The 13,886-nt window shown below is 44.4% G+C and overlaps 1 protein-coding gene across 1 annotated transcript in view; it reads right to left on the bottom strand.

The window, feature by feature from the left end:
* Window positions 1–5,214: 5,214 nt before the first annotated feature.
* LOC144762974 (vomeronasal type-2 receptor 26-like) overlaps window positions 5,215–13,886 on the bottom strand; it is a 200,244-nt gene continuing 191,572 nt past the window's right edge. The window contains exons 7-8 of the mRNA XM_078648289.1: window positions 13,225–13,348; window positions 5,215–6,134 (exon numbers count right to left, since the gene is read on the bottom strand). Of these exons, the coding sequence (XP_078504415.1) occupies window positions 5,215–6,134; window positions 13,225–13,348 (1,044 nt within the window). The remainder of the gene's footprint in view (window positions 6,135–13,224; window positions 13,349–13,886) is intronic.

Raw genomic sequence — 13,886 nt, 5'->3', positions numbered from 1 at the left:
GGTATGGCACTATTATGTTCTCGTTATTATCCCTGTATTGGATGTATGAGATTACAACGCATGCTTTTACCACGCATGCCTTTACAACGCGGTTTTTACAACGCAAACCTTTACAGCGCATAGCGCTTTGGGGTGCTGGATAGTGAATAGTTTAATTTACTATTCCAACTCCAGTCCCCGTAGACACTAGGGAAGGTGTTGGATAGTAAATTAAACGTATTCCCTATCCTGAGCGCCCCCCAGCGCAATACGTTGTAATGGTTTAAAGTTGTGTCGTAAAGGCACTGCGTGGTAAAAGTTGCGCTGTAAAGGATGTTTCCCCCTGTATAACATGTTTGTGATGTAAAGCGCTCTGACAGTCTACATTGAGATGAATAGCGCTATAAAATAAATAAACACAAGAGAGGGGCTGAGGAGCAGTGGCTTAACGCAAAAGGATGGGGCCCCCCGGCAGAAGGTGATGAGGGGCCCCTGAGTCTTCCATGTCTCACAGATGTACATTGACCTTGGCTGAATGCGGGCTCCCTGAAAATGTGCGGCCTCTTAAAGGTGGGGGATCCCCTGCACCGCTGGGAGTTCAGGGGCCTGTGTTACGTCACTGCTGAGGAGAGATGAGGGGTACCATTGGAGGATGGTAGCGAGGGAATCTGGGAAGAAGGAGGTCATTGGGGAAGGTGCAAACAAGGATTTTTGCAATGGGCCACACAACGCTTAGGAACATTAGAGATTGAACACATTGGGTGTGCTGATAGTTATATCCTATGATTCCTAGTCCTGGCCGCTCAGCCTGCATGAGTGTGATGTCATAGTATGTTGGGTGTGTGTGCATGCTTTGAATGAGTGATCGGTTAGATTGAGTGGGGCTAAGCAGCAGAATGCTGCTCCCGGTGGGGCACCCTGTGCCATCTTACATGAACCATTAAATCTACTTGACTACATCTCTGGCTCCTGGTCTATCTATGATGACAGCACTTCTTGAGTTACAAAAATGGCGACGATGTTAAAAAGAACCACGCATGAAGAGCCAAGAAATTACAGATGTAACTAAAAGAAGATGGCCAGAGTCTGGAAAGAAGCCTGAAAATTAAGCATGCGCAACGCCTGGGATGCCCCACCGGTGTCTTTTCCAACAGACAGTCCACAGAGGTATGTGTTGGGCGATGGACAGTATGTGGCTCGAGTGACTTGAAACCTGCCTTTCTACTGACTATCTACTATGTGCTTGGAAGTCGCTGCTAGTGTCTGGGACCTGTTCATGTAGGAAGCGCACCAAAGGTCAGTGACAGAGTGTATTGCAGCGAGTGTGCTCTGATTGCACCAGCGGCGGAGTACAGTGCACGGTAATTGCACAATGAAAGTGCTGTGATGGCACCGGCGGCTGAGTGTGAACAAAGTTGGTGTTAGTAGTACCGGCTGGAAGCGTGAAGGGGGAATTAGTGAAGCGTGAAGGGGGAATTAGTGAAGCGTGAAGGGAGAATTAGCGTTGAAGGCAAGCTTCACTTTAAAAGTAAACAAAGGCTGCTGGTCTTGAAGGTAAATCACCCTGCTGTGCACGTGTGTATCCAAGCGCGAGCGAGGATTAGCGCTGAAAGGAAGCTCTTCGTTAAAAGTAAACATAGCCTGCTAGTCTTTTAAAATAAATACAATTCGTTTTATTCTTATGGGAAACTGCTCTAAAATAAACGTGTTTTGGTGTGCAGTGAACTGTGTCCAGTTCCACTAGTTGGCAGCACACCTTGGATGAAGATTTACAGCCTATTGTGGTTCCAGAAAGTTAAAGTATGGATTTTCGTGCTGAATTAAGTTTGCCCTTGTGCACCAAATCCTACGTGTCATTTCTGCTGTGAAGGAAGCGGAGTTCTACTGAGAAGTAGCAGCACTTGAAGGAGGTTTATCTACACAAGATCAAAGCGCAACTAAAAAACTGTCAAGAGCATTTCAGATTGTGACTTGTAGCGATCGGGGGCAGGTTTCCAGCAAGATATGATTGTGCAGTAGTTTAAATTCTCATCAGTGAAAGGCAATTATGGGAGGCAACACTTTTAAGGCAGGGTTCCTGACAGTGATGTTGCAGAATCGGAGGTACATTTCTGTTTTTTTTGTCTTCGTGGTCATGCGCCCCTATTGCCTCTTCAACTGTCACACATCTTTTAAAAATGATGCACGAGTCATGGGGAGCGGGGAAACATCCTTTACAATGCAGTGTTTACACCGCGCGACCTTTACGACGCAGCCATTACAACGCAAGTCATTACTACGACTTGCGCTGGATGGCGCTCTTGCTTAAGGAATAGTTTGATTTTCTATTCCAACACCTTCCCTACTGTAACTGGTTGTGTTCTGTTGTATAGTGAAAACAACAATTGATGGACAGAAAGCAGAACAATGTCATACATTCACCCCAGTACAGGGATCTGGGCCTAACCGGTCCTAGGATGCTTGATTCCGGTCCAAGGAAGACATGGCTTGGCAGTTCGGGCTGGACTGTTCCCATGAGGCACAGGGTCAAGGCTGATTTGCATATGGCCATGTCTGAATTGGGGTGGTGTGGTGAGCAAAAAAACTATGGATTTAGGCCCATATCTTTGTACTGGGGTGAATGTATGACATTGTTCTGCATTCTGTCCATCAACTGTTGTTTTTGCATTTGTCACCCCGAGTGGGACGGGTATGCTCAGACGTGAGTCCTGTGCTCTCCACACCACTGGAGTCAAGCTATCCTGGCTGAAGACGTCTGATAGCCAGAAACCGGTCCTAGGATGCTTGTTCCGGTCCGAGGAAGACATGGCTTGGCAGTTCAGGCTGGACTGTTCCCATGAGGCACAGGGTCAAGGCTGATTTGCATATGGCCATGTCTGAATTGGGGTGGTGTGGTAAGCAAAAAAACGATGGATTTAGGCCCAGATCTCTGTACTGGGGTGAATGTATGACATTATTCTGCATTCTGTCCATCAACTGTTGTTTTTGCTGTTGTATAGTGAATCTTCAGTGTGGGCGTGTTCGCTCTGTTTAATAAGCGCATTTTTTTTGGTATGAGTAAGTATTACATTCCGGGTGCACAGCGATTTTGGTTATGTTTAGTACCTTGTTTATTTCTAGTTGTACCCCGTGCAGTATTTAGTTTTTGCTTTTCCCTTACACGTCAGGGTTGCGTTGGGAGTGTTCCTCACACGTCAGGGTTGTGTTGAAAATGTGCTTTGCCTCGTACGTCAAGGTTGCATTGACAGTGTCCCTCGCACATCATGGTTGCGTTGGGAGTGTTCCTCACAAGTCAGGGTTGTGTCGGAAATGTGCTTTGCCTCGCACGTCAAGGTTGTGTTGGCAATATCCCTTGCACGTCATGGTTGCGTTGGGAGTGTTTCTCACACGTCAGGGTTGTGTTGGAAATATGCTTTGCCTGGCACGTCAAGGTTGCGTTGGCAATATCCCTCGCACGTCAAGGTTGCATTGGGAGAGCGTTTTTTTTGTGCCTCGCACGTCAGGGTTGCGTTGGCAGAGTATTTAGGAGTAGTGCCCCGTAATGTCATTGTGCATTGCATTTTTGTGTTCTCCCTCGCACATCATTTATTGTGCGTTATTAGATCTATGCTGGAACATATGCAATTTTCTTTTCATGTTCCTTTGCAGAGGGAGATGGGTGTGTTGTGGTGATTGGTGGTGTTCTTCAGAGTGTACTGGGTAAGTGTTGTGATTGCATTTTCTCTGAAACATTTGCAATCTGTTTTGATTGCATCCTGCCTGAAACATGTGCAATCTTTTAAGTGTTACTTTACATGTGTCATTACCATTTTATATGAAGAATACAATTATTTATGCTACATGTTATTAAGTGAACTATAGAGGAATCATTTATCTCTTACCATCTTATTTGACCTTATTGACTTTAATATCCTAGAATGCTATTTGATTTTTGTTGTGAACTAAGAATACATTTACCTATCAGATATGATTTTTGTGACCTAATTGGATTTCATTTCCAAGGAACGGAATGTGATTATTTTCTTCACTTTGCTTCTTGTTGTTTTATTGTTTCTAAAGGAAGGAGATATGTTATATCCTATGATTCCTAGTCCTGGCTGCTCAGCCTGCATGAGTGTGATGTCATAGAATGTTGGCGTGTGTGCATGCTTTGAATGAGTGATCGGTTAGATTGTGTGGGGCTAAGCAGCAGGATACCGCTCCCGGTGGGGCACCCTGTACCCTCTTACATGAACTATTAAATCTACTTGACTACATCTCTGGCTCCTGGTCAACCTATGATGACAGTGCTTCTTCAGTTACTAAACCAATCATGGGAAGGGCGCAACGTCTCAGAGTTCTCTTCTGCCACAGATCCACGATTACTTTGCAAAATATTCTATTGTCGAGACGAGCTAGTGCCTTGAAGGTGGTTCATGCAGTTTCATATGCAAAACAGAGTCCATGTTCCATTCTGCATGTGACCACAGACAGCTCTGTATTTTGTCACATTTTAATAATATGTGTTGCGTTCTTCTTCTACAGTAGAATACCCTGGTGCTCCCTGAGATCTGATCCGACATACATTTATATTTTAAATAAGTGAAGCACTATGGGGCATATTAGCAAGAACCTCGTTAAAATTATCGCCGTTTTAGAGGCAGGAAACTGCAGCTAAAACGGCGATAATGTCCTTGATAATATGCGTTATAGAATTCCATTAGAAGCCCAGGTTAGATGACCTGCACATCTAACCTGGGCTTCTATTGGAATTCTATAACGCATATTAGCAAGCCCATTATCGCCGTTTTAGCGGCAGTTTCCTGCTGCTAAAACGACGATAATTTTAACGAGGTTCTTGCTCATATGCCTCTATGTTTTTATATTAAAACTTCTTTGGTGCAGTTTCTGTTCTTGCCACATGGAGTCGCAAGTTGCATTTGATACAGTACAAGGCACAAAAACAATACAACACTGCTCTACTGGCATGAGTTGACGTACAAGCATTGTCAAAGCTCAGTTGTGTATAACATTTCTTTGAACTTGATAAATGATCCATATATTACCTACTCAAAGAATAGAAAGAAGGAGAAATAAAGAGAGGGCATTTCTTCCCTGCTCTTTAGTCACTCCATACATTGTACAATAGTTTTACTGTCACTGGCGGAACAGTTTTTGCACAAGAAAGCTGTGTTAGCGGCTTCTTACAGCATGTCTCCTTGTTTTAAAGAGTGTATCTTCAAGAAGAGCAGTTTTCTAGGTCCCCCTTTTCTTCGCAATACGTTTTGTCATCAGCTGCCTTCTGTTGTTGCGCTCCGGCCTCAGTAGGATAATGTAGCATTTAGGACCAAAGATACAGCCCAATAGCCCAGAGCTGGAGGCCAAGATGGCGAACATCTCCACTGCCACCGAGTACTTCCCTTTCGTGCTGAGGTATGTGGGGATGAAGGAGAGCCAGACGCTGCAGAACACCAGCATGCTGAACGTGATGAACTTGGCCTCGTTGAAACTATCCGGAAGGTTTCTCGCGAGGAAGGCCAGCACAAAGCTGACTGTGGCCAGGAACCCCAAGTAGCCTATCACAGAGTAAAACGCCAGCACTGACCCCTCTTTGCAGTCAAGCACTATCTGCCCAAATTCAGCCTGCATGTCGTAGAAGGGGAACGGAGGAGACGTTGTGAGCCAAGCGCAGCACAAAGTAACCTGAGTGGTCGAACCAAAGACCACAACCGAGCTGGTCACTCGGCGACCCATCCACTTCCTCAGGTGGTGCCCAGGCTTGGCAGCCTGGAAGGCTAGGACAACAGTGATGGTTTTAGCCAGTATGGAAGAAATTGAAACGGAGAAGCTGACAACGAAGGCGACTTGTCGAAGCACGCAGCTCACCTTCCCGGGGCGTCCGATGAACATCAACGAGCAGAGGAAGGAGAGGAGGAGAGAGAGGAGGATGACGAAGCTCAGGTCGCGATTGTTGGCCTTCACGATGGGAGTGTGTCTGTAGCTGAAGATAACGACAAGGATGAGGATGGTGCCAAGTGAACACACAAGAGCGGTGGACATCAAGGCTATGCCCAAAGGCTCATCATGAGACAGGAAAACAATGACTTTTTGCACACACTGGATTTTCTTTTCATTTGGCCACTGATCGTCCGGGCACTTCATGCAGTCGTCCATATCTGGAAGTAAAGAAGGAATGTCGGTCAGTCAGTCCTGGGCACAAATTTAGAAAATTGTCCTCAATTAACTTTTACTTCTGTTACTCCTGATATGTGTCATAAGATCATTCAGAGCCCAATTTGCATTTACTTGGAGCAATGTGAGAGGTGCCCATTGGCATCTCAGATTGACACCAGCCCTTTTAAAACATACAAACACTTGTACTGGTGCAGCTCAACAGCTTCCTGCAGCATCTTTGAGATTCTTGAGTGCTGATGGAGTTCACATAGATTCGCTCAATAGCCTCTTGAAGGTACCTTATCTTTGTGAATGTGCAATAATGTATTTTATTTTATTTCACTGGGAGACGTTTTAAGGTATGGGCTTAGCCCCAGATGGCACCAGAGCTTTTTGTGTAGCAACGAGATATATAGCTAATATCTCAGAGGGAAGTAAAGGGGCGTGGATAATGTCTAGGATGTCTAGAAGATTTAGAAAATGTGGGTGTTTGAGATCTTTCCTGATTCAACCAATGAGGAAGAAAGTCTGAGGTGCTATAAAAAAGCAGGTGTAAATCTGACTTGCTCCAAGCATCTCCCATTTCACTCCAGATGAATCATTTTTGAGTCAAACTACAAGAGGAGAAAATAGCAAGGAAAGACATATTCCTGGACTACGTAACATGAGAATATTTTTCCTATGGATAAATCCATTTCTTTTTCAGCCCCAAAATATAGTCATGTCTGCGCCATTTTCACACTCAATTCCCACATTGACTTCAGCTCTTATGTCCTGAAATTAGGTGTAAAAAGCCATTGGGAATCTTATTGACTGAATTCTCACAAAGCTTTAGATTTTTAAGAGGTCACTACATTCCCAATGCCCTCCCAAATCGATAACCTCATATTTACAATAGCGGGAATCTGCTACGACAGTGTATTTTCTTACAGTGTAAATTATAACATGTTTATATATCTTATTTCTAATTTTCAATTTTTAAATATCTAAGCAATAAATCATGGATGTTACTTTTAGCTAATTTAACGATTGTCAGTTTGGTGACTTTAGAAGGATGGAAGGTTGATTTGGCCAAGTAGGCCTTTAACATGTGCACTTTACATCACCACATTTGTCAGCAGCAAGCGTTGAACATACCGAGCCATCCCGCCAACTTAATGGAATTAAAGGTCTGCAAATTCATCAGATCCTGATTCTGAAAATCAGAACTTTGGAATTCCGGCCACAAATCCAACTTTTGTGGATAAAAGCATATTTTACAGCCCGGAAACCTTTTGTGGCTCAGGGCCAGAGAGTTTAAAGTGCGTTGGGTGCCAATCACACTTCAGCATTAGAAGCCACAAAGTTGCACAATCGTTTTTTGAAAATTTGCATATAATAAATGTTTACTTGGGCCTTGATTGTGGGATAAATTCCCCCAGAATAGAGTCAGGGAACTCAGGGCCATATTATCAAGAAAAGGTGATACATTATCGCCGCTTTTATCGGCAGGGAACTGCCGCTAAAGTGGCGATAATGGGCTAGATAATATGCCCTTGTGAATTCCCATAGAAGCCCAGGTTAACACCAGAACCTGGGCTTCTATGGGAATTCACAAGGGCATATTATCAAGCCCATTATCGCCGCTTTAGCGGCAGTTTCCGATAAAAGCGGCGATGATGTATTGCCCTTTCTTGATAATATGGCCCCGAATATCCTGCTTGTATGGTTGAAAATGCACTGTGTTACCTCTACATTAAATTGGATGTTTTCTTCATGTTTTTGCTCACCATATCATTGAGGGTTTTTGTATATCTCTATGTAATTCATCACATGCTCTGAAATCCTGTAAGTAAGGAGGTTCGCTCTTTCCAAAATGTGAGAGATTACCTTTTGGATGTCTTTGTTTATGTTTATCATGGATTCTATTAGTTTTAACCTGTTGGCTGCTGCCGTCGGCCATTGGCCGACGGCAGCACTACCTCGCTGGTCCTGCCGTCGGCCAATGGCCAACGCGCCCGCGCCCGTTTTTTAAAACGGCCGCACTGCCGCAAAAAAGCGGAAGCAGCCAACGGGTTAAAGAGGTTCCCAGGTCATGAACATGATACAGGTGCCACCAAACCTTAAAACTTTCACAATTATCAAAAATGTACGTGTATTGCATTAATATTGATAGTAAATTTGTTTGACAACAGATTCACATTTAAAATTCAATCAATTATTCTTAGAACAGTGATCATTTTTAGCATGCCTCATTTCAATAATATCTTAACAGGCCGGCTCTACAAAAATGTCTACAGTCTTGCTATCGGACGGTTGAATCTGGACAAGACCTCCCAATATCTTCCAAGGTTTCTGAAATGAGTACCATGCACAAAGAATAGTAATGACACCGGCCATGTACAACATGTGGACGCTGACCGGCAGGGATGGTGTCATCTAACAGGTCTTTGTAAAGCCGTGAGTAAGTATCTAGTTCATATGCCAAACACGTTTCCACCCTATCTAGCTCCTGCCATCTCAGACTAGTGGCCAAAGCTCCCTAGCATAGCTTCACTCGAAGGTGGTAGGCAAGGAGCCTTATATTATTTATTTATTTTGTGTTTTATAGAGCGCGAACTTGACCCGTTAGGGTATCAGGGCGCTTTACAGGAATCAAGGAAATGTACAAAAGGCTTGGAAACAAAGGACTATACAGTCGATTAGGAGAGGGCGGGGTGCTGGATACATGGGGGATGAAAGGAACATGTATGTACAGTTTACATTTACAAATGCTCACAATAGGACCCCGTGCGGGGTACATTAGGGATAGAAAGTACGATTTGCATTTACAAATCTAATATAAGTAGTTACAAATGGGGGTGGGGTCGCACACTACTCACACACCGGCGGTGTCGCCCCTAAGGACTCTGGTCAATGTAGTAAAGTGTTCGCGATGCATCATCTTTCGATCTTCTGCTATCTTCGCTGTCTTCGCCATCCCTGGACACGTGTTTCGGGGTATCACCCCTCGTCAGCAGGGATAGGCCGTGTACTGGGGTTGCCGATGGCTGCCAATATCTGCCAGGTATAGTACCACTCAGGCGCGTAGGTGCGGGATCCCAGGTTCGTCAGCCCACTGCTCACGGGAGCTTTAAAGTTACAAATGGGGGTGGGGTCGCACACTACTCACACACCGGCGGTGTCGCCCCTAAGGACTCTGGTCAATGTAGTAAAGTGTTCGCGATGCATCATCTTTCGATCTTCTGCTATCTTCGCTGTCTTCGCCATCCCTGGACACGTGTTTCGGGGTATCACCCCTCGTCAGCAGGGATAGGCCGTGTACTGGGGTTGCCGATGGCTGCCAATATCTGCCAGGTATAGTACCACTCAGGCGCGTAGGTGCGGGATCCCAGGCTCGTCAGCCCACTGCTCACGGGAGCTTTAAAGTTACAAATGGGGGTGGGGTCGCACACTACTCACACACCGGCGGTGTCACCCCTAAGGACTCTGGTCAATGTAGTAAAGTGTTCGCGATGCATCATCTTTCGATCTTCTGCTATCTTCGCTGTCTTCGCCATCCCATGACACGTGTTTCGGGGTATCACCCCTCGTCAGCAGGGATAGGCCGTGTACTGGGGTTGCCGATGGCTGTCAATATCTGCCAGGTATAGTACCACTCAGGCGCGTAGGTGCGGGATCCCAGGCTCGTCAGCCCACTGCTCACGGGAGCTTTAAAGTTACAAATGGGGGTGGGGTCGCACACTACTCACACACCAGCGGTGTCACCCCTAAGGACTCTGGTCAATGTAGTAAAGTGTTCGCGATGCATCATCTTTCGATCTTCTGCTATCTTCGCTGTCTTCGCCATCCCTGGACACGTGTTTAGGGGTATCACCCCTCGTCAGCAGGGATAGGCCGTGTACTGGGGTTGCAGATGGCTGCCAATATCTGCCAGGTATAGTACCACTCAGGCGCGTAGGTGCGGGATCCCAGGCTCGTCAGCCCACTGCTCACGGGAGCTTTAAAGTTACAAATGGGGGTGGGGTCGCACACTACTCACACACCAGCGGTGTCGCCCCTAAGGACTCTGGTCAATGTAGTAAAGTGTTCGCGATGCATCATCTTTCGATTAATATTAGTAGTTATTATTAGTTTCAGTTCTATCACTGCACCAATTTGGCCACTATGCCCAGTTTTGGATTCCACCACCATGTGTTAAAGCACCCCTTTCCCTCTGTTATTCATGAACCGTTGCTCAATAAAATCACCTTAGCTTTGTAATCCAAAACCTCTTAAAATATATTTTGTGCATAATCCATGTAGCCCTTGATCGTAGTGGCACAACCAAGTGATCGCCTCTAGCTGGTGCCTGGACCCTTCTGTTCTGCCCTTTGTTCCAGCGGAATCCTATGCAAATGGATGTCGAACTCTTTTGTTCATGTACGCTTTACTGCATCTTTCGATGTACACTACTGATTCTACTGATACATCCATGTTGAGACCAAAGACTGCATTTCCTTGTCTGATGTCACAAGAACACCAACAAGGTTTCATCGATTCAGAAGTTCTCTCCACCTCATACCAACCTCCTGGTCTGGAGATAGTGGAGGTTTCAGCACCTGAGAGTTTCTGTGACTTGTCTCAGTGAGTCCAGGTGCATGCAGGTCCTCAGCTAAGACATCACTGGGAAGGCATCGCTCCTATCCTCTGTCCATTGAGGCGCTCTCAACTCTCCACATGAGCTTTCTATAAGAATTTGTCAATGGTGGTTGGACTACTCCAGTATCTAGGGACTGTTTTATAATTTTGGTTACACCATAGGCAAGTATTTAAGCAAATTATTTTGTCAGTGTGGGGGCTGGGATAAACCCTTAAGCAGACACGAATCAGATGCGACACCCACCATCTTAACGACGAAGAGTTCAACTGGTTGATAAAGGTTGATAAAGGATGTTTTCTTCAGATCTTGTATTTTGTCTTTTACATTTTTAATAAATAACTACTTAAAATAAAATTACAAAGGTCTCTGGAAGTTCTCTTACTCTTAGGCTTTACCTGGTTTTGTTTTGTTCCATTTTGTTTTTCTAAAATGACAGGACCTCCTAAGGCTGAGTAGAAAAGCAGTGAAATAACATACTGCATCAGTAAAAGAGGCTGTGGGAAGTTCCTGACAGGGCGTCACGTTGCAAGGAGTTTGGGTCAACCCCGGAAACACTACTTCTCCAGACACTGAAGTTCTCATTTTCAGCCCCTCTATCCTCTAAAGGTGAGTCTGTGTTAGTGGTCCCTGGTTTCATGGATCTCATGTAGACGTGTGAGCACTTTTGGCGTCTGCTTCAGATTGGATTACAGGAGTTGCAAAGTCCTTTCTAAGAGGAAGCCTACCTCTCAGAGTTGGTCCAGGGATATATTCAATATATGTATTTAAGAACATCAACACTTCTCTTTGTGCTGCTACAGTCTGCACAATTCCACTATAGACCCTTCTAGGGCATCTGTGTTTCCAACCTTTGATCGAGGTTGCATTAAAACTATTGTGGTCATTTTGTTTGCTGTTTTCAGTCCTGTTTACCATATCTGTCCACTTTGCATTATCACTAGGAGACCGCCTGGGTTTGTGTCTTTCTCCACATTTTATCACATTCTCACTTCCAACGAGGAGAACATCCTCAGCTTCCCTTAGAACCCAGTTGTCCTGTGCAGTTCTGTGACCCACCAGCCTCACTAACATATGTTGTCAAGAACTACCAAGGACAACCCCCCTTTCCTGCCCACAAACCACATGCAGGTGAAGCCGGCTTACTCTCGGGTGTCCGCTATCTCTTGACCTAGACCAAGAGCGTCCAGAGTTGATCAATGATGGCCGGGTACCAGTGATGGCCAGATCTATGGTGGGTTTTCTGGATGCCGGGGGCTAACACAAAAAATCTGTCATGGATCCAGACATTGTGGAGTAGATTTGACCAAACCCTTTACCTAAATTATTTAATTGTACAGGGGAATAAAGGGTCTCATCTCCAGTAGCCAAGCAGTGGGACTAACCCTGTGCAACCCTGGCAGTCTCTTGACCCTAATGCCAGAGCTTCTAATGTATCTCCCCAAGGGGAAACATACATCACAACGCGGGCACAAGAACGCACTACCATTACAACAAAACTTTTACAACGCAAAATCCATTACAGTGCATGCTATTACAACGCATGCCATTACAACGCAGATGCTATTACAACGCATGCCATTACAACGTATGTATGGGTACGTATTTAATTGAATTAATATCAATTTACTTTTAATTTAATTCACTTACAAAAAATATTATAATTTAATTAAATTAAATTTTAATTTAATTTAATATATATTAATTTAATTTGATTTAATGTTAACATAATTTATTTTAATTAAACCCCTACACTATCCAACACTTACCCTAGTATTACATCCCCCTGGAGTTAGAATAGTAATTTTAACACATCACTATCCAACACTTACCCTACTATTACACCCCCTTGGAGTTAGAATAGTAATTTTAACCCCTACACTATCCAACACTCACTCTACTATTACGCCCACCTGGAGGTAGAACAGTAATGTTAACCCCTACACTATCCAACACTTACCCTACTATTACATGCCCCTGGAGTTAGAATAGCAATTTAAATCCCTACACTATCCAACATTTACACTACTATTACATTCCCATTAAGAAAAATAAAAAAATAATTGCCCATACTTACGTTGTAATGGCATGCATTGTAATAGCACCTACGTTGTAATAGCATGCGTTGTAACGGCATGCGTTGTAATGGATCCTGCGTTGTAAAAGTTTTGTTGTAATGGTATGCGTTGTGAACCTTCTCACTTTCCGTAAACTGTTAAAAACTTGGCTCTTCAGCAAAATTTCAATTTAATTCTTCACTCAGCTTCTCTTATTCCAGCCTCTCCGGCTCAACTCATTCTTTTCTACAGCGCTGGGACGCCCCTGGGTAGGCATCGCGCTTTACAAATCCTCATTCCATTCCATTCCATACATCCCTCCCCAAGATGATACTCCATCCAATCACACTTTAGGAATTGCTCGCACTAGACCAGCTTTCAATCTAGGTTTTAGCAAACGATGTACACAACTCTTACCGCTTTTATTGGAAATCTCGCCGTGGGAGCATAGTACACAGTCATAGCAGCAGATGGCAGCTCCAGGCCGGATAACCTTTCTATAACCAGGTTGGCAGCTCTCACTGCACGTAGAGCGTGGTTCCTAAATAATAGAAAATAAATCAGGTTTCAATGAATAGATGTCCATACAGTAGTTAAATGTATGCAGTTGAGGCATGGTTGGTAAGATCTGTGAAACCAAAACATTGTTCAGTGGAACCAGCCTTATATTAAGTAATAGTGGGTCATTCCAAATGTGTAATTTCATGTTGATGAGTATTAGTATGGTTTATGAACAATGTGGAGTACTTTCGATGAAAAGCTATCCCGATTGTGTAGATGTGCCGTACAAAGTTTAGAAGTGTTGATAACAAATGTTATTATTCCCTGACTTAATTCTAGTCATTATGTCCGCCCCTTCAGGTTTCACAACTGGTACATTAATCTACGGGGCTGCCGCAACTGTATTATGCTGTATAACACTATGATGGACCATTCTTCCGACGGTTCCAAGTTCGGCCTTCAGACCTAAGGAGGCTTGGGAGAGGAAGCAGTAGCGGCTCCCCCATTGTTATCAGTGCTTCCCCGATGTCTGTACTGCAGCTGCCCCTAATGTGCCTGTTACCAGTGCTTGAGTGCCG

Source organism: Lissotriton helveticus, chromosome 6, assembly GCF_964261635.1.
Source record: "Lissotriton helveticus chromosome 6, aLisHel1.1, whole genome shotgun sequence".
NCBI lineage: Eukaryota > Metazoa > Chordata > Amphibia > Caudata > Salamandridae > Lissotriton > Lissotriton helveticus.
The sequence above is the reverse complement of the archived record's forward strand: the minus strand, read 5'-3'. Positions and strand labels throughout refer to the sequence as shown.